Source organism: Danio rerio, chromosome 7 (genome assembly GCF_052040795.2).
Source record: "Danio rerio strain M-AB ecotype USA chromosome 7, GRCz13ab, whole genome shotgun sequence".
Classification (NCBI taxonomy): Eukaryota; Metazoa; Chordata; class Actinopteri; order Cypriniformes; family Danionidae; genus Danio; species Danio rerio.
The window spans coordinates 62730557-62751940 of NC_141027.1; the positions used below are offsets into that span (position 1 = coordinate 62730557).

General features: G+C 35.6%; 2 protein-coding genes across 2 annotated transcripts in view; one reads left to right on the forward strand and one right to left on the reverse strand.

Annotated features, from left to right (window-relative positions):
* Positions 1-1435: 1435 nt before the first annotated feature.
* cct7 (chaperonin containing TCP1, subunit 7 (eta)) lies at positions 1436-9923 on the reverse strand. Its single transcript, NM_173248.1, is given in 11 exon segments — positions 1436-2070; positions 2185-2391; positions 2574-2706; positions 2794-2891; positions 3103-3291; positions 4178-4342; positions 6487-6658; positions 6735-6913; positions 8685-8791; positions 8892-9045; positions 9891-9923. Coding segments are annotated over 11 exon segments (1644 nt in total). The 5' UTR covers positions 9897-9923; the 3' UTR covers positions 1436-1836.
* A 4667-nt stretch (positions 9924-14590) lies between these two features.
* slc8a4b (solute carrier family 8 member 4b) overlaps positions 14591-21384 on the forward strand; it is an 83824-nt gene continuing 77030 nt past the window's right edge. The window contains exons 1-2 of the mRNA XM_087259519.1: positions 14591-15053; positions 17547-17720. The gene's annotated coding sequence lies outside the window, so the exon portion shown is untranslated. The remainder of the gene's footprint in view (positions 15054-17546; positions 17721-21384) is intronic.

Below are 21384 nucleotides of genomic sequence, written 5' to 3' on the forward strand. Positions count from 1 at the left end.
AGGTTGCTAGCCGTAATATTTTGGATAAAAGTTTAGATTTTAAAGATATATCATTAGGGATTTATGGTCAGCTAAAGTTCTAGAAAAACTTTTTAAAGGTGAACCCCTATTTGAAGCATTTATTATAAAGCACTTTAGGATGTAATGCAAATGTTTTTTTTTTTCTTTTGCTGATTTTTGCAGTCTGAACTTTAAAGTTCAGATTATGTCATTACTTAATTTTGTATACTTGCAGGCCTATTTTAATAGAAAAAAATAATAATAATCAAATACAAATCACATGGTAGAATGTGATATGTAGAAAAAAATTATGTTTACTAATTAATATTACTAATAATGATAATAAAAATAACAATAAATAAATAAATATATATATATAGCCCCAGGGCCCAATGTGTTCTTAATCCTGCTCTGGATGCACCAACTATGAGGACTCTTTTTAAGTGTACTGTAGATTTTGGATAAGCCTCTAAATTGTCAGAAAAAAAAAATCCTTTATCAAATTTGTCCTAAAAACCATTTTAAACAACCATTCTTTTCTTAGGACAATTTTGGAAAACATTTTTATATGCTAGACTGTTTTAGTAGATTACATATATACCTGAATTTTTAAATAAGCTGCAGTTTTTTGCCATCATTTCTGTAAATAGATTTCCTATGGATTTTATTCTGAGAAATTACAATTATGTTATTGCCTGTGGTGATTATCAACAAGTCACACATACAGACACTTCGTATTTAAATAGTTTTATAAAATAGTCATTTATTTTTGTAAGCAAATAACTACACAATACCAAGTATATTTCAAGTCAAGATGTTTTAATAAATTGTTGCACCACCTAGAGGTGAAAAGTGGAACTGATCATTTAGAATGAAGGACGTCTGTTGAGAGAAATGCAGTTTCAAATAATTTTCTGATTTCCTGAAAAGGTACAAAACAGTTGAACAATTAAATGTTAAATGTAAACATATTGCCTGCCTAGTGGTATACTTGCACCAAATAAACTTTTAGGTTGCTAAAAAAAATAAAAAAGCTTTTGAAACGAAAACTACCTCTCAATGCTTTTATTTAATCCAGGTCTAAATGTTCATTGTTAATTTTTTTTTTGATAGTTGGCTGGTATGAACTTTATGATATTGGTTATCATCAACATTTGTCCTATCAGTCTTTTATAACTAAGCAATGTTGGCTTTCCATCATTCTTGAAGGTAAGAATATTGAAATTACTTTTCACATTATCCTGCTTTAAAGATAAAAAATATACTTCTAAGGTAAGTTAAATGACACCGTGTTGAAGTAAAGCCCAAAAAACGTTTATTTTATGACATACTGTGAAATATTTCTTTACTATTCACAGTGCCTTTTAAAAAACTTTTTTTTCAATGTTTCCTGATAAATACAGCCCTCACTTGACAAAATTAAACCACACACACCTTGAGGCAAAAGTACTGATTTTAATGGTACAATAAATAGTTCCACCAACTGACCAACACAGGAACATATCTCAGCAGAGTGCCCACATTTCAGTGCTTACTCAAATCTACAAACCAACCAATTTTGAGCACATGGTGTTTTTTGTGTGTTCTCAGACTATTACAGAACAACATTCAAAATTCCAAATACCCAATAGAAAAGATGTCAGTTCCCATTGGTCTAAAACAAGGAGAGAGAAAAAAAAACGCCATTTTATTCTGCATTATCCTTTGCAAAGACACAGAGATTCTCGTAGTTAGTGGGACTGGTAAATAACAAAATGGGCCAATAAAACAAATCAAAACCAAGTGAACGGCAAAGATTTGTTGTGATCAACTGAAAGTCCTAAGGCTGGGTATGGATTAGTGGGCATGGGCTGGTCTACCACGACCCCTTCCTCTGCCAGCAGCTGCCGGTGGGCCATCAACACTGGAGCGAGGGTTCTTGATGGTCTCATCCACTGACAGTATGAGGCATGCAGCTTCAGATGCAGCAGTCAAGGCATTGATACGCACTATAGAGGGCTCCCAAACACATGCCTGGAAGTTATCTGCTATGTCTTCATTATTCACATCCACTCCATACCACATACCACCCTGTATGAAAGGCAGATTTCACATTATGTATTAACGACAGCACTGAAAATACAATTAGATGATTGACGACATGAAAAATGTAAATCAAGAAAGCAGCATGACTTCTGTTTTTACCTGTGCATGCTTGGCCCTCAGTTTGTTTAGAATATTTGTGGCATCAAATCCCGCATTGTCACAGAGCTGTCTGGGAATGATCTCCAGGGCCTTGGCATAGGCTCCGATCAGCAATTGCTGCTTCCCTGGAATTGTTCTAGAATAATCCCTCAGATACTTCGACAACTCCATCTCAATTGCCCCACCACCGGCAACAATGGAGTCATTCTGTCATGAGGGAAAAAAAAGAGAGAATAGCTTAATGATTATTATTTTTTCAGTATCTAAAAGGCTTAAGAAATATTCTTCCCCTGCTGGTTGCAAATCCTAGACTAGATAAAAAATTGTAGGTAAATTAAGGACAAGGACAATAGTAATCTGCAGCAGACAACGGTGCAGATTTCACCAACCTTGATTGCTCTGCGCACTATCATAATGGCATCATGCAGTGAGCGGTCCGTCTCTTCCATAAACTGCTCTGCACCACCCCTCAGAATGATGGTGCAGGTCTTGGCCTTTGGGCAGCCTTTAAAGAAATTGTATCTGTAGCGAAAGAAAGAAATGTTACATTAAATTTTAATCTCCAGTTTCAGAAGCACCAATAAGTCAACAACAAAAATAACAACATACCTCTCTCCTCCAACCTGCACTTCTTCAAATAGCTCACACTGGCCAAGAACATCATCAGTCAGGGAACCAACACTGGTCTGAATGGAGCCACCACAAGCCTAGAAAGCACAAAATAAAACTTGTTAGTTAACAAGTGTTCAAATCCATGGAACGTGGGGGCGCTAAATTTTAGGTTAGACTACCAAAATGTTTTATGACTGCAATGCGTTATATCAACTTTAAAAGTACACAAAGACAGACTAAAAACTGAATGACAGAAGACATACTGACTGTCATAATAGACAAGAAAAACAACCAAAAACAGTATACCATCATAGTTCTTTTGAGATCTTCCTCCACGACGCGGCCTGCACAGAACAGATCTCTGTCTGCAAAGTACTGTGTGGCTACATCTCCAATGGGCAGCTTGGACAGCACAACTTTAGCGCCAGATTTGTGGATCTTCTCCAGTTTATCATACAGGATGTTCCATTCAGCATCAACAATGGCCTGATAGTCCTGCAAACAGCCACATTAAAACAAGGGTAAACAACTAATTCATTTATATTAGGGCTGCACAATATATGCTAAAACTATATTTATTGGAATAATAGTATATGTGATATCTATATCGCAGAGAGCTGTACTTATTTAAAAAACATTTTATGTGTCAAGCATTTGTGTTGCATGCAGAATATTGAAATATGCACAAGCAAAGTTATGCCAGCGGTGAGAGAAAGGTTATTATTAGAGTTGGTCATAACCTTTACCAGGAGATGTACTGTTCATGGTATACCCATTTTGTCATATACATACATAAACGCCCACTTTTGCAATTTTGAAATATGACATTTTAATATCTTTGAAATCAAAACATGAACTTGTCCTTTAAATGGTGGTGTAACAGAAAACACATCTCCAGTTCAGATCACACTTCAATTTTTTGAGTCACAGGTCAGAACAGCCAAAAAGATTAAACCTTAACCCATAAAAGCATTTAGGTGCGATTTCTTCCATCATCATTATATTTTCATTCATGCGATTTGAATGACACAGGAGGGGATTTCTCCACAACCCTTAAAAATTTAGTATTAAACTACAAATATATTATGTTTGTATTTTTTTTTCTTTATTTTTGTCTAAATATTTTGTCTATGAGATGCTCTAGTTTAAAGATGGTGTGTGGTTACATGTGAAGCATTGTGTTTACCATGTCTAGGGTAATAGCAAGTTAGAAATTAATGTCTGCCGTGGTTTTTGGTTACTGACAGCATCTTGAAGTCAAAATGTTTGCACATTTCTTTACAGCTCTTTTTTAGCCCTAATCAGATTTAAGAAAAAGGCCTCGACAATCAAAAGGAATATTTCATTCTACAACCTGTGGCAATTAAGGGGCAGTACTGACCTCCACTGAGTTGACGCGAACCTCGGCATTGTCCTTCTCTGCCTTCAACTCCAGCTCAATGTTGAGCAGGGCAATTTTTGGGTTCATGTAACGCTTGGGCTGCATCTCAAAACCAGCATAAGAGAAAGTCTTCTTAAATGCCACACCAGCCACAAGCTGAGACTCCTGATGGACAAAAATGTGTAGGTTAGAATTGCACTTGCCTCAATGTTACTAGAGTAATTTTCCCTTAATATGGTGTCTTTAAAAATCATACTTGGTTGATTTTGTATAAATACAAAATACAACTTTTATTGTACCTTATGATCACATAGCAAAAAGTGACATTCTTAACTAGTGTATTTTCTGGAGCAAAGGTACAAACATTAAGACATATGTACAAGGAAAGCTGCAAAGAAAACTGTGAAACTATGAAATAAGTCTTATTTTCTCTGCAATAAAATCTAAACCAAAATCATACTATTAACAGTGGGCACATAAAGATAAAACTTATTTCAAATAAGTAATTTTCATATCTCACTGACAGAAACTGTTTTTTTCTTGTTTTCACCATTTTTTACCCGTTCCCCCCCCCCCCCCCCAGTAGGTGATAGTCTTCAGAAAAAAAATTTTTGTGCTGGTTGAAAGTCTTCACATTCCAAAAGTAATGATTAAAGTAAATGATCTTAAATTATTTATATGTATTTTATATTCTGGATAAGGCATAAAACTAAAAAAATGTTTAAAAATTCCAATTAAAAATTGTCGGACTGCCAAATAACTCAATTACGACAGGTATCTCAAACTGTGTTAACAAAATTAAATTTGAATTTCTGCGCAGGCTTTTTAAGCAAACAGATACGTCACTTGCATGAACACGTGAAGCACGGATCTACCACTGACAGAGAGACATCAGGTAAACTCTGCATCAACCTAAACTTCTTTCTGTAAGACCAACATGGCCTTGCATCCATGAAACGAAGATTGTTTCTAAAAGGGCTTCTGCCAAAAATGCAGAATCAAAACTTATCTAACCCCCAAGTCAATATCCGAATTGCTTTTGCACGCTGGAGAGAAATGACTTTTTGCAGTTCAAAACAACATCCTGAAGAGTGACATAACGGCTGAAGTATTACGTTCTGGTATGTTTTAAAACTATTTTAGCCATGCACAGCTGATGTAGACGGGGTTCTTGTTTATGAGTGGATTTATATGCATGGAAGTGTTGTTTAGCCACTGAAGACGTCTAGCAAAAGATTGGCTATTTTCAAGTTCATGAAGTACCTTTTACAGCATCGATTATAAAGTCAGTTAAATAGACCTAAGCTTTCATTTAGTTGTTCAAGTGTAAAAGGAGATGAAAACAAGTGATGTATGAGGATATGCAAGCTGTGATTTTACCATTGAAAATGAAACGTCACTCATTATCTTGGTATTGTTAACATAAGTGTAATGTAAAAAGATGACAAGATATTTCTGTTCTTAGCTCTCATTTTTTCTGATCTAATTTTTATTTGGCTTAATAATAAAACATAAGTAAATGTGCTCTTCTGACTTACCAGCTTTACTAAGGTAAAGTTTGATTTATATTCACACATTTATTCATTTTTAAACAGTGACAGCCTGTGACAGTTTTCGGGAAACATAATTCTGCAAATGCTGGCCTGTCAACAACTAGGCTTAATAAAGTGCATGCGTTTTCTAACTGGTGAATGACATGATCCAGTGATATATCTAATCAGTGCGTGTTCATAACTTAAGAAGGCATGGCTTTGGATGGCAGGTAAGGATCATAAAATTTCCAAGCCATTATGCTAATGCTAGCATTCTGGCAGGTGACCTACTGCACCCTTAAACATAAAAGATGATAAAAAAAAATTAAAACCTTAAGTCATTGACAAGTATATTAGAAATAACAAATACTATGGAAGCCAATAGTTACAGGTTTTCACATTTTTGTTTAAATGTATTCCTGCTACTCAGAGTAGAGCAACTCAAACAGGTCTACAACAAATGAAGGATGAGTAAATGATGACAGAATTTTTTGGCTGAACTATGCCTTAAATCTCAACAACTTCAGTTATTCAGTGTATGATACACAGTTTCCCCCCATTTAAACTCGATGGCTTATTGTGTCCTAAAATCTGTCTTACAAGACATGTAGCCTTAGGCCCTAATGATGCTTTCATCATCAACCAAAAAAAAAATTGAGATCACACAGATTTTAGCACTTGCACAATAACAATGACCAATCAGAAAGGACGTGTAAGCAAAGCCAAATTCTCACTTAGTAACATTACCCTGATCCTTCAACATTACTCCCCTCTCACCTCCAGAGCACCACCCTGCACCTTCTTCACTCCAATCATCTTCAGAGGCAGCAGATCATCCAGCATCATCACTGCATCCACCACCATCTTGGAGAAGAAATCCTTCTGCCCTGCTATCAGCTTGGAGTTCAAAGCTGTAGCAGCACACTTCTCCAACAACCTCCTCTGTTCTCTATAGTGGCAAAAGAGAACATATCACATGTGTGATCATTATGTTTTGTGAACATATGACTGAGGTCCAGACTCACTGTTTGTCATCCTTTTTGATGGTAACAGCGATTTCTTTGATCTTTTTGACAGCAAGTTGGGTGGCGATGCGGAATGCTCTGATGATGGTCTGTGGGTGAAGCCCTTCTTCCACATACGGTTTCAACTGCTTCAGAAACTCAGCAGCAAGCAGAGTCACTGAAGTGGTACCATCTCCGACCTGAATAAACAAACAGAGACACATGTTAGCACATCTGTACATTTACAATTCTGTCAATAATTTGTAGCAGAGAAGCATTTGTTACATCATAACTTCTACAATATACTATATTCTGCATTCTATCATCACACTGCCCACACAAAATCCATGAACTCATTTTTTTATTTTAAGTTTAAAATGAGCTAAAAGAATTTTGATGGAAATGGAAGTGTTATTGAGTATTAGTATCAGTATACCGAGAAAACCAGTAATAATGACCCTACAAAAAAACAATAATAACATTTTGATAATATTGATAATAAAACATAACAATAAATTATAATAAAAACATGATAATAAAAATATTATAACAATAATAAAATAATGTTTGGGAGATTTTTAATTAAATCTTAAAAAAAAAAAAAATAAATCCCCCAAGGTATTACTAATAGCACATCATTCTAATTAGGGCTGTGCAATTTGGGGAAAATTTGTAAGTGCAATTTTTTTGACATATTGCGATTTTGATTTGATTTGCCATTTAACTTTATGGTCAAGCTTCAACTCAATGTGTAACGTAGCTTCCTACTGCTAAAATGCAGTAAGTAAAAAAATAATAATAAAGGAGCTGAAACAATGTTAACTTAAACATTTATTCAAATTGGTTTAAAATATTAAAAAATGAAACACGCATTTTTCTCTAGAGCAAACACAAAGAAAATGACCTTAGCTTTCGGTTAACAAGTTGAACTCAAATTAGGGACATAGTATAGCCTATTATACATACAAATAATAATAATAATTATAAAAATACAGAACACCAAGCAAACAAATACGGTTGATAAGTGCCTTTCTGTAGCTTATAATGTCTAAAACAAAAATAATTATCACAGATGCTTCACAATATACCATGACGTTAAACATACAGCTGTGATTATCCAAAATGGCTAAAATAGGTGCAAGATTGTAGTGTATATCTCCTATCCTGCATTTAGATGAGTTTTTTTTTTAATCCCTCTTTGGTCACAGCATTACAAGGCATTGTGTCTTTAGTGAGGCAAGTTAGTGTGTTATGACATTAGCTATCTTCTGAATAGAGCTGCACCAGCTGAAGGTAAAGTCCTCACTAGGGGCTTTGCAACTACTAGCTAGTTTGTAACTAAATGTGTTAACATGATCATAAAGTTTAGTTAGTAGGTCATAAGCTCTCCTTAAAGTCATGTGTATAGTCGCCTTGAATAACATAATATCCAATAAGAACCATTCAAATTGGTGAGCTGCTTTAAAATTCTGCAACTATTGCATCTATATATAACTGTCCTATAAAAATGAAATGACAAATTATATTTTTATAGTACATAACAGTCAGTCACCACACACGACATACATACCTGTATAGTAAGCTGTGAATGCACACGAAATACAGATGAAGTTGTGAAAACATTAAACTTGAATTTTTTGTGACTTTGAAACCAAAATTATCCCATATTGCCGATGTCCTGCTTTTCTTTGATATTAATTAATCTATTAATGCTTCTGAAGCAGCAGACAGCATCCCACTCGTCCACGCTTTCCTGTTTTTTTTTTTTTTTGTGGGCATCACTAACATTCACTATGCTTGCGTTTGCAATGGGAGGGGAAATTAAACAATACATATTTTATATCGCAGCCTCTTTTTTTTGGTAATCGCGAGTGTGATTCGATTTTGATTAATCACACAGCCCTAATTCCGTTATTTTTGTGTCTAGAAAACTATTGGACTAAATCCATAAAAATGAAGAGGTCATCTTACCTCAGCATCTTGAGATCTAGCAATGTCCACCAGAGTCTTGGCTGCAGGATGCACAACATCCAAAAGCTTCAGAATTGTGGCTCCATCATTAGAAATAGTGGCTTTGCCTGTAAAAGCATTAAACGACAGGGCATCACATTAATGTGCAACTTATATCTTTACAGTTATAACAACACTTCTATTTAAAATACAGAATTGCTGACTAACCTCGGTTATCCACCACAAGCTTGTCCATGCCACGGGGGCCAAGGGTGGTCCGCACAGCCTCTGCCACAACCTGGCAGGCATTTATGTTGCTGACCAGTTGTGGGACCCCCTGAGAGGTGTCTGTGCCCTCTTTCAAGAGGATGACTGGAGTGGACTGTAGGAAAAAATTCAAGAATTAATGCATTATCATTAATACGTCGCCTTTTTTAATGACAACTAATTTTAGTACTCTTAAGAGAAAACCAAACTAGTACACATATATAATAATACTGACATTCTCCATATTATGCAGATTATTATAATCTTACCAAGTGTGTAAATCACTTTTTTCTGAAAAGGTTTAAATATGCTTCATAAAAGTTACTTGGAAATCATAAAAACATTAGCGTCTAATAGTTAAAGGCTGTTCAGGGTTTCTCAAACGACTTGCTGTCATACAAACAACTTGCTGTCATAAGCAAAAATCGCTAACATCTTTGTGTGTCTGTAATAAAAAAGTCTTTGTCCTAGAAAAAAAACCGTTCCATTACGTTTTTTGGAGTGACAGCTGAGAGGAACAACCCTTGAGGTTTTAAAGGTAAAAGATCATTACCGTTAGCTCTTTCTCCATTGACGTTACCTAAATGATGCTAAACTAAACCATGGCATCCTTTATCAACCTATACGATTAAAACAATCCGAAGAAAAAAATAAAATAAAAGCATAATAAAAAAAATGTGCACATTATTACACAGACGTCGCATTTTGCACGTTGGGTCACAATACAAAGCTCATAATTCAAACTGGCATTCTCAAATTGAAGAATGAATCGTTAGCCACAAAGCTAACTAGCATCAATGAAAAACGTCAGCTTATGAATTCATTGAAAACAAAAATAATCGAAGAAACATGTACTTTATGCTATATTGTCCCCAGGCTTTTATGTCAAAACACCAAGAATAAAGTAAAATGGACAGATGACAAAGGATTTGAAGGTAAAACAGGCATGTACACACTCACCATCATGATTGCGGAATAGAGGAGGACGGTGCCGGGTGAGGTACCCACAATGCACCTAGAACTCTCTAGAACATGCGACGAGACAACTAATGATGGGCAACAGATGGCGCCATTGCTACAAGTTTCATGTTAGATTTTATTTATTATTATTATTATTATTATTATTATTTTTATTATTATTATTATTATTATTATTATTATTATTATTATTTATTACATCTGCCTAGCCACAACATGTAAAATGGACCCTACATTCTGTAAATAAATTAGTTATTTAGATTAAAAAAAATATACACTCCTTAGAGATCATAAAGAAAGGAGATTAATGAGAAGTGATATATGGTATAAATCAGGGATGCCCAAACTTTTCAATATAAAAGCCAAATATCATTGAGAGCCGTGGGCCGAAGGTAAATATACCATGCTACTGTACATTAAAGTTGCCATGGGTAATTTAGTAATCTAGTTTATTTCATAAGACTTGAAAGTAAATCAAAAACATTACTTTAAATAATATTAATTAATGCAGTATAACATAAAAAATAACTTATTGCAATTAAAAACATAAACAATCACACTACACTAATCAAGCAGAATCTGCCTCTGCCTTGATTTGTCCTCTATCCGTTGGGTGAGAGTATGAACATTTAAACTAAATCTGATTAATTTACACCATTTAATTTCAGTTAGCTTTAAATGATAAAAAAAAAAAAACAAGGTTACATTAAATTAGAAAATGACAATCTCTAAACCATGCCAATATTCTTCCTCTCTTCTCAGATGGGATGGCGGGCCAAATCAAAGGTTACTGTGGGCAAATTTTGACCTGTGGGCTCTAATTTAAGAGGAGTCTGGCTACAGACTTGGTGCAGATGCAATCTGAGCTGCATCCAATGCTTTTTAATGTGGTCACCTCACCCCACCCCTTACCCTTCCCTTCACAGTGTCGTCACTATCTCCATTGAGTGCATTGTCTCTGACACTGCATCTCTGAGTAATGCAACTTCAACTTGCACCACAAAAGCTGCATCCAGATGTTGCCTAGTTTGGGCATCCCTGGTAAAAACAAACAAATAAAACCACAAACTCTATTATTAAAGGAACAAGACTGAATAGAAGTGATCTACAGCTGGGGTTCGTAAACTTTTCAGCCCATGACCCCCAAAGCAATGCCAGTGAATCACGACCCCCACAAACACGAGCAGATTGACAACACAAAAAGTGCAATTATAATTATAAGATTATAATTTATGTTGTCATTAATTAATTTTTGCAGTTTAATCTTAACCTCACTTAAAGAGACTGGTGGACACAATGTTTGGAGCACAAGTCTGTTCTTGGTTTGATTTTGAAGACCGCCACTCAGAGATCAAACTTAATGTTAATTTGTGGCCTGCATTTATTTTGAATGTATCTGATAGCGATAAAGGTGTCAGGAAGTTTAACCTTGTGTTAAAAAATCAATCTGCTGCAGCTGACGCAATTGCTAAGTTGTTAATCTAATGTAAACCCACAATCCTATGAAAAAAAGAATTGAAAAGCTGATGTTTTTTTTTATTTGCATGTTGTTGCAACTATAAAGTACTATTTATATCTTCTGTGGATTATGATTAAAATATGGTAATTCTAATAATTTCATAAAATTTATTTGACTTAGAAATCTCCAAGCTACCCCCTGTCATTGTCCCACGACTCTCCAGGCCAGCATAGCAAAATTTCTTTGGCCAACACAACTAGGTTTTGCTTGGCCCACATGCCGCCCTGAATTACAGTACATGACTGGACCAAGTCTAGCTTCCAGACAAGGGCCAAACATGGACCATATCAGTGTCAAGTCTCAGTCAAGTTAATAACTTAAAACTGGGCATAAACTGGGCAAGATAGGTTGGTGTGTCACGATTGCAATCAAATTGATAAACCCATGAAGAACTGCACTCTAGGCACAATATGGGCATGACTTTTCTCAAAGCAACCTGATTGGTAGATTTTTTTCTTTATACAAATATTATTTTAATGTATTTTAAATGTGGGTCTAGACAGGCCAAACTTACATGGTCCACATATCAATTTTTAACATCTGGGCCAAATACTAAATTTGAAATCTGGCCCAAATCTTGTGTGCTACCTTAAGGACAGTGCCACCTCTGCCAAACCCAGGCCATGTGTGGCCCACGTGCTGTATGCCAGTGCCAGATCTACAGATCTAAAGGACTGGTATGTATGCAGATTGTAGATCTCTTATTTTCCATTATAGGCCATAGATTGTCTTTAGTAGACTATTTTCTCATTTGTCTACCTTTCTAATCTCAGCAGCCAAGTTGTTACATCATGTTTGCCTTTAATATGATTTTTATCTACAAAGAGATTATTGTTCAGGACAATACGGTAAAGGGAAACGTAAAATAAATAAGCTGGCATGCAGTACAAACCAATTGACAGAACATACCATACAGCGCAAAGCACAACTTACTTCTACACTTTTACTTCCTGCACACTCACACACACACACACACACACACACACACACACACACGCACGCACATGCGCACACACACACACACACACACATACACACACACACACACACACACACACACACACACACACACACACACACACACACACACACACACACACACACACACACATCATGGTTTATGTACTGTATTTTTCTTTCAACTTAGAAGTCTTAGATTGAATGGTGTATTTATATTTTAACCCAGTCTAACTACAGGACTGCTGTGGTTAGTATGCGGTTCTGGATGGTGAGGTGGCGTATGTTTCCATCTGTGATGTGTCTGCAGTTTGTGGCTGAACTCGAAGCTCTCAGGATTCCCTATTTTAGACACATGTAATTATCAGACGTTATATACACACGCGCCTAGCCTCGCCCTATTGGAGGGTACCTTTTAACTGGGATATTTCTGGAATGGTGGCAGTCCCACCCATTTCTAAGACTGCACAAGCTGAAGATCTGCTGTAAAATTCTCTGAGCTGCATTCAGACACAAAAAAAAACATAACCTGTCTTTTTCAGAGCAAAGCCATGACTGGTCAAGTGAAGCACTTTAAGTGTGATTCAAACTGTCAGTCAGACTCCAAACCAGAGCCCTCACATTCAACTTTTACAAATCGAGCTACATCTCAGGCACACACCGCTTTAGCACTCAGAAGAGACCTACAACATAGCCCTCCCTTTCAATCCCTCTGTCATTATCAGGACTCTCTTCAATCTCTCCTCCTTCACAGTAAGCTTTAATGTGGCCAGCCCATATGTGTCCTCTGTGTGATAGACTGTAATCACAAAAATACCAGTGAAGAGTACAGGCTACTGGTGGCTTTTGGCACCAAGAGTCTTTTCCTCCTCATTTCTTTCCAGCCTATTATATAGGCCACCAAGCATTGGGTGCCTCGTGTGGACTATATATGACTCCAGAAAGCACAGATTGGTGCGATAAGGCTGAGTAGTTCTCAACAGTTCCATTCTAGGAATACTGTGAACTGTAATTTAAACATGACACACCATTTGAAGAGATGGATGTGTATTGGGTCCTTACATCTTCAGACATTAAAGTGTTGTGCAGTGATATGAACTGAACTGGCATAGTACTGAATCAGTTAAAAGGGCTCAATATTTAATTTTCGAAAAGATTGTGAGTGAATTTGAATGTTTGTTTTCTACTAATTTCCATGTAATTACTCGCATATGCACAAGCAAATCCATATCCACTAAATGCGTTGTGTGTGTGTAACACTTGGTAAGCCATTAACACTTGCATCACGCTGACCAATTAAAAAGCCAATCCATCACAGCTTAATCAATACCATCTCACTCTGAGGTGCAGGGGTGTTTGTCCTAATAACTGTTTCAGGATTTGCCATTAATCTTTCTTCAACAAAACGTATGCTGAACAAAATAGGTGTGTGTGTGTGTATGTGTGTGTGTGTGTGTGTCTCCGGTTTTCCCCACAAGTCCAAAGACATGTGGTATAGGTGAATTAGGTAAGCTAAAGTTATACGTGTAGTGTATGTGTGTGAATGAATGAATGAATGAATGAATGAATGAATAAATAAATGAATGAATGAATGAATGAATAAATGAATAAAGGAATGAATGAATGAAGTTCTTGAGTAGCTTGTGAGCAGTCATCTGGCTTTGACTGTTTAGTATGGTTATTAACACACTTTAGACTGTAGAACACTTGTATTGTGATAACCGATTACATTTTAACTGTTCTTTCAATAACTAATAGGTAGCATGAATGCCATTTTTTTTGTAATGTTAACATGGCAGCGCATACCGAGGGGGCAGCCTGCAGATTCTGCACTTTAGGGGTGCCAGGTACTGGAGATGTACCGATTCTAAGTTTGGTTAGTTGTTTTTGACCAGGGTTGGAGCTGAACTGTCCAGGTAGTTAGGTATCAGAAACATGATTTGGCACTCCTGCTTTAGGTTTTGTCTAGCCAACGATTGTAACACATGTCATTTTTAATTATGCTGTTAGTACTGTTGTTTATTTGTGCAATTATTCAAATTATAAACACACTGCACCTTATTTGCTTTACTCTATAACATTGGCTGAATCACTAGCCTAATCTGTTTTTACGACTCATGTGCTGTACACCAGGTCGTGTGTTGCTCTCTCTCACTATCTCCACCCTCGGCAAAGCAGCTGATGCTGATGCGAGTAGCCTACACTCATTCTGACTCTTCCATCCTCAGCGGCGACTCGCTGTCACACGTTTCCCTTTACTCTTTCTTCTCATTCAACTTGAAGCAGCGCGTTCATACTGAAGTCAGCAGGGTTTTCTCATAACATATGTGCCAAGAGAAACCACTTATGTGAAGGATTCGAGACAATGACGGTGATCCCTGGAGGAGACGTTCGTGGACACTAGAACAGTGTGATCAGAGCAGGACACATCGCAGAGAGTTTTAAGAGGAACCGAGAGATGTTTATACACCACCAGTAGTGCCAAACGGGAAATGATGGGCTTTTAAAAACAGACTGTAAGGTCGAAGAGAGGTGGACGAAGACTAGCTTGTTTCGTTTAAACATGCACGTAAACCCCACCGCAACGGATGAGAGGAACCTGTATTAAAGGACCTTCAGATTACTGGACATCCCGAGAGCGACTAGGAGCGCTGCGTTGAATTTGGAAGGTCAGTTGTCAACTTGTAGCCTGTCATGTCGAAGTTAAGAATTACGGTTGATTAAAAGGAGAAAAAAATCGCGGTATTTTACCATTGTAAATTTATTGTTGTTCACTGTGTAAATATTTTCTCTTCTTTTTATTTAGTTATTTATTTTTATTTTTTCAAAATTATTTAATAAGATCCATACAATATCTAAGTTTATGCAGTTTTAGCATACTGTAAGGCTAAACTTACAGTACGTTGTACATCGAAAAAGTATTAGCCTACTTTAAGAAGACAGATATTCTTAAAGTTACTTCAAAATATTGTAGTACTGTAGTTCTGTTTTGTATTTATTTTTCAGATCTACTGCACTATAAACACAAAATAAGACTTTAATTATAAATTTTATAAATTATTATTTAAATTATAAAATTATTAATGAAACTTACATAATAAATGTATTAATCGAAAAGAAAATTGTGGGCAAATAATATGTGAGGAATTGTTATATACACAGGGGTGCAACTGCTCATTGCTGAGGTGTATGCGGCTTTAACTTTTGCTTTAACGTATAATTTAAATTTTATCATTTAAATTAGAAAATTTTTACTGAACTTACATAATAAATGTAATAATCGAAAAGAAAATTGTGGCCAAATAATATGTGAGGAAGTGTAATATACACAGGGTTGCAACTGCACATTTACAACCCCTTTAAGGATTTTTGTTCTACATTTGTCAAAACAAAATGATAGACATGGGAGTGCTAAAGGACAAAAGAACTTTGCAATTACTTCTCACATGCATACTGTGAGAGGTCTGTCTTTGCATGAACAATTGACTGAAACAGCTATTACACCTCTCACAAAGTGAAAAAAAAGACACTAAAATGTAAAACAAACAAAGACAAACTGCCTGACATGTTCTATGTTATTAAAATGTTATGGGCAAACTTTGTTGTGTCAATTGTTGTGACACATTTTTAAACAACTCAATTCATCTTTATTTATATTGGGCTTTTTACAATGTAGGATGTGCCACAACAGCTTAACATAGATGAAGAAAATAATAAAAAGCCATAACAATATTTCAGATTGCAGAACATTGCAGTAAATCAGGCGTGCAGGAGAGTAGTGGTGGATTGTGGGTGTAGTTCTATTTAAATTAAAACTCATTCAGTTCAGTTTAGTATAAATGTCACCATTGAAGGCCAGTCTACTGAAGAGCAGCTCCACCAAAGCATAGTATCATGAACATGCTTAAAACGGTCATTAATATTTTCTGATCACTTCTTACAACGCAACATATAAATAAAGGTGTCAATATTCTGTGAAATAGTTTTATATTTAAATAACTGTATTACTTTCATTCATATTTAATAGCATGTAAAGCCAATTTAATGACTAATTCAAGTTATACCACACTCTCAGAAATAAAGGTATGCAAGCTGTCACTGAGGTGGTACCTTTTCAGAAGTTACACATTTGTACTTAAAGGGTCCATATTGGTGCCTCAAAAGTATACATTAGTACCTAAACATTTTAAGAACTCTTTTGTACTTTTTTAAGTACTAATATACCCTTAAGGTATTAATGTGGACCTTTAAGTTACAAATTTGTACCTATTGAAAAGGTACCACCCCAGTGACAGCTCGTGTAACTTTATTTCTGAGAGTGCACTGAAGTCGACGTGAAAATTCCGGCCTGATCTCACGAGGAAACGTAAGTATTTTATGCAAAATTCAGGGGTGTTAATTTATGAGACAATTATAATGCCCACTGACAAGCATGTTTATGATGCCAAGTTGTGTTGTCTGTTGTATTGATAAAGTCAATTTGTCATAACAGTGACAGTGACAAATTTTGTTGCCTTCGTAATGGCAAGTTTTCACGAAAAAGACAGATTATAATATCTTGTTTATTTCAAGTTTTCACAAAGACATTTCAAACAATGTCACCTCTGCGTTTAAAATGATATAACTGAGAGAATGACACTTAATTACAGTTGTCAAAAGCATGCATAAAATCTCATGCATGTTCATGACTTGTCATGTCATGATTATTTAAAGTGTTGGTCATCCTTTATGCACTATTGTCTAAGACATTAACTCAACTGTTACCAATGCTAACATTGCAGACAAAACCTTAATAATGTTAGGGAATGTATTATAAATTATAATTCCAAGGTATTTATCATCGCAAGGAATTTATAATAAAATGCTAGTTTCTGAAAACACTGATGTAGGCAATATTTATAAGACAGATATTTCACTCAACTCCTTAAACGCAAGCCTATTCTTTACTACTTCATTCACACGAACAGTTTCTGTATATTTTATAGCTTTAAACATAACAAAGACTTTAGAATAAAGTAATTAAAGCGCCCATGGTGACTCATTCATTAAGGTTAGCCTCGGAACTTGTATGGGGCGCGTCGTAAAGCGCACGTAATAAGCGAAATGACCATCTCCTTTTGTCAGGGCTATTAAGGTGACTAAGTTGTTTATTTGCTTTACAGTGGGGTCAACTGAATAATAGCACATTGCTAAGTCTCCGCATCGTTGTCTGGCTGGAAACCATTGCTTGGACCTGACATGAGCGTCTAACACCATCGGCAAACAACAACACACACCGGCGGATAAACCGCACTGATCCCTGCGAGCGACCACCTGTTTTCAGCGCTGACCAACCGGTAAGCGCTTCACTTCCTGAGGCACAATGCAACAGATTTCTCTCTATACCTATCTGAAATGATTATTAGACGTCTCTTCGTTTAAATTCTGCAGTTTAGGCGAACATTATGCGTAACGCGTATCATACATTCGTTCACGTGCTTATGCAATCACTTTTTAAAGAAGGGGTTACGAGGTGTTTTGTATGTTCAAATCCACTTTCATCTCCATGTGGGTGGTCACTCTTTTCTTTTCATCCTTTCATCCAGAATCTATCTACGTCACCCAATTTCCCAATCCCATGTCTCTCGCTCAGATTATTCTCTTGTAATCCAACAAACAAATGAAGTCATATCTGAACCTGAGTTACGCAACTGGTGACACCGGTGAAGTAGTTGTGAGTGTATTTAGTGAAGAGAAAAATCTCTCTGACATGACATTATTAAGGATTGAAAACAGTGGGATTCTGATGTTTGGAATTAAGCATATGAAGTAATTTATTTAATTGTTATTGACCTTTGGTTTTCCCTTTGTTGTGATTCACATTATCATTCTTAAAAAAGGTTTCACAAATACATTATTTGTCATAGAAAATGGTCCAGTTATGCTAGATTATTTGTCCTTTACCAGTTTACGGCCAGCAATTTAAAAACAATGCAAAAAATGGTTTGACCAACACACTCAAATAGGCAGAGAGAAACATATTGTTTTAATGAGCAATGTTGCCAAATGACCCTTGTTTGGTTTAGTCAGAAATACTAAACCTATTGGTGATCAATGATGGAAAGCACAAAAGAAGCACAAAAGGCAGCAGACCAGTGAAAATGTACACTTGTATATGCTTTTAAAGTTTCTAAGTAAAAAAATGGGGCACTGATAAAACATATATATTCCTTCAAATTCAGTATTTTTTAATTCTGTTTGCTTCAGTATCTGCTAAGTTAAGTCTGACCACCGAGTGCATTACCATATCCATCTTCAAAGGTTTGCTAAAATCCAGATGCCAAATGCAAACAACACAGTGTTAATAATACGGGGAGAACATGCAAACTCCACACAGAAAATGCCAACTGACCCAGTCGAGGCTCGAACCAGTGACCTTCTTGCTGCGAAGCGAACATGCTACCCACTGCATCACTTTGCAGCCATTAAAACAAGTTATAAAACTTTTCTTTATAAATTTTATGAAGGACAGAACATCACATAAGGTGAATAAGGTGGTAAGCATTGTCGCCTCACAGCAGGTTGCTAGTTCGAGTCCCTGCTGGGCCAGTTGGCATTTTTGTGTGCAGTTTGCATGTTATTATTATATGTTGGTGTGCGTTCCCTCCAGGTGATCCGGTTTCCCGCTCAGTCTAAACATTTGGTATAGGTGCATTGAATAAATTAAATTCAAAAACCAAAAAAAAAAAAACCCTATACTTCTAATTTTTTCACGCTATGGTAAAAAATAAATACTATTCTTGTGTGTGTGTGTGTGTGTGTGTGTGTGTGTGTGTGTGTGTGTGTGTGTGTGTGTGTGCGTGCGTGTGTGTGTGTGTGTGTGTGTGTGTGTGTGTGCAAGATTTAGAAGTGGACAGTGAGTAAACAATGATAGAACCTAAATTTTTGGCCGAACTCACTTTTGAGATGTTGATTATACTTATAAACATTTTATATGTTTATTGCTTAATGTATATAAATTCAAACATTTAAGTAGTTTAAAAAGTATATTGAGAACTGTTCCACATCATGTTGTAAGAAGACCATTTTATACAATTGAACCTATAGTATTTTGTTAGAAAGTAGTTTTCCTTAAGCTCCATCAAGTGATGCATTTCCTTGTTCCCTTATCTCAAGAACTACTTCGAGTAAACTGGAGATGTTTGGAAATTTAATAAGTAGCAAAAAGGACTCTGTTTATCTCCAAATAGGTTTTAGGTACCTGAAGCCTGAGCAGCAGTGGAGCAGATCCATTCCACTAAGACTAAATACATTAGGACTGCCATGTTCCTATTCATTACCAGGCCAATTGAAATCTACAGAAATCCAGAGCAGGTGATTGGTTGCTCTTTGGATAATCAGTCATTGAGCATGCTACTCAATATTTAAATAACAGTTTATTGTATGTCATTAACAAATCCACTTTCCTCTGCTCCACCTGTATACATCTGCCACAATGTGAGGGTCTTACACAATGTGAGGGTATGCCAAACTTAAGGGTCTTATATCATGTTCTCAATCGCATACCTGTGAATCTACTGTCAATAGCGTCTTTGTACTTGCTCTTCTGCAGCAATGATCAACAGCAGTAGCAGCGATCAATCAAGCCATACTCCCAGGTAAATAATAGTATGAACTTAATTGAAATAAGTGCTTCCTTTACATGACTTAGATTACATGTCAGAATTATTAGCCCCCCTTTATTTTTTTGTTTCTTTTTAAAATATTTCCCAAAATATGTTTAACAGAGCAAGGATATTTTCACAGTATGTCTGATAATATTTTTTCTTTTGGAGGAAGTCTTATTTGTTTTATTTCGGCTAGAAAAAAAAAATCATTTTAAGGACATTATTAGCCTCTTTAAGCTGTATTTTTTTTTGATAGTCTACAGAACAAACCATCGTTATACAAAAACTTGCCTAGTTACCGTATTCTGCCTAGTTCAACTAATTTACCTTGTTAAACATTTAAATGTCACTTTAAGCTGTATAGAAGTGTCTTGAAAAATATCTAGTAAAATAATATTTACTTTCATCATGGCAAAGATAAAATAAATCAGCTATTAGAAAGAATTATTAAAATTATTATGTTTAGAAATGTGTTGAAAAAAAATCTTGTTCATATATATATATATATATATATATATATATATATATATATATATATATATATATATATATATATATATATATATATATATATATATATATATAAACTTTATTTTTTACATGAAAAAAAACTTAAAATGAGAAGTGATAGACTATTTTATTTGTGGCTAACTGCGTATTTTGTGTACATTTGTTTAGAAAGCGCTTACCAAAGCAAATTGAATGCACATTTGTGTTTTTATATATGGACTGCATGCTTTAGGTTTAAAACATTTAAGTTCTGAGTACAAATAATCTGTAATAACAGAAAGATTAAGTTTAAGTTTGTGCGGTGCAAGATTTCTGTCATACCCAATACAATAAATGGTATTCAAATCAAATATTTTTTAATCAAAGTATTGCCTTACTTTCTTTCTGAAAATCAACAGTTGAATTTTTATTTTATTTTTTTGTAAAAAAAATTCATGGTACAATGTAGTGAACAAAACTTCTTAATAGCTAAAAAAACTATCTAATCTTCAACAATAACACTGTCTCTAAGGGCTGGGACATACCAAGTCGTTGCCAACCAACTAACACCAATGTTGGATCATGTCTGGACCAAAAAGCTGCATGTGGACACATCAAGCAAACAAAAGCCAACTATAGCTGCCCTGCGAAGGGTAGTGTCTGTTTTCTCGTTCCACAATGGGAAACCGAACTTTCAACGCCTACAGATAAAACGTAAACAAAGCAGCATTTAGTACCATTATCACAGTAATTTTCACTCACCATAGAGGGACGCAGTCAAGTGATGCGATTTTGCAGGTCAAACTGCAAAGGGGAAACTTGTAGCACGAGCTTGCGTTTCTGGTCTAAAGCATTTGTGTGTGTA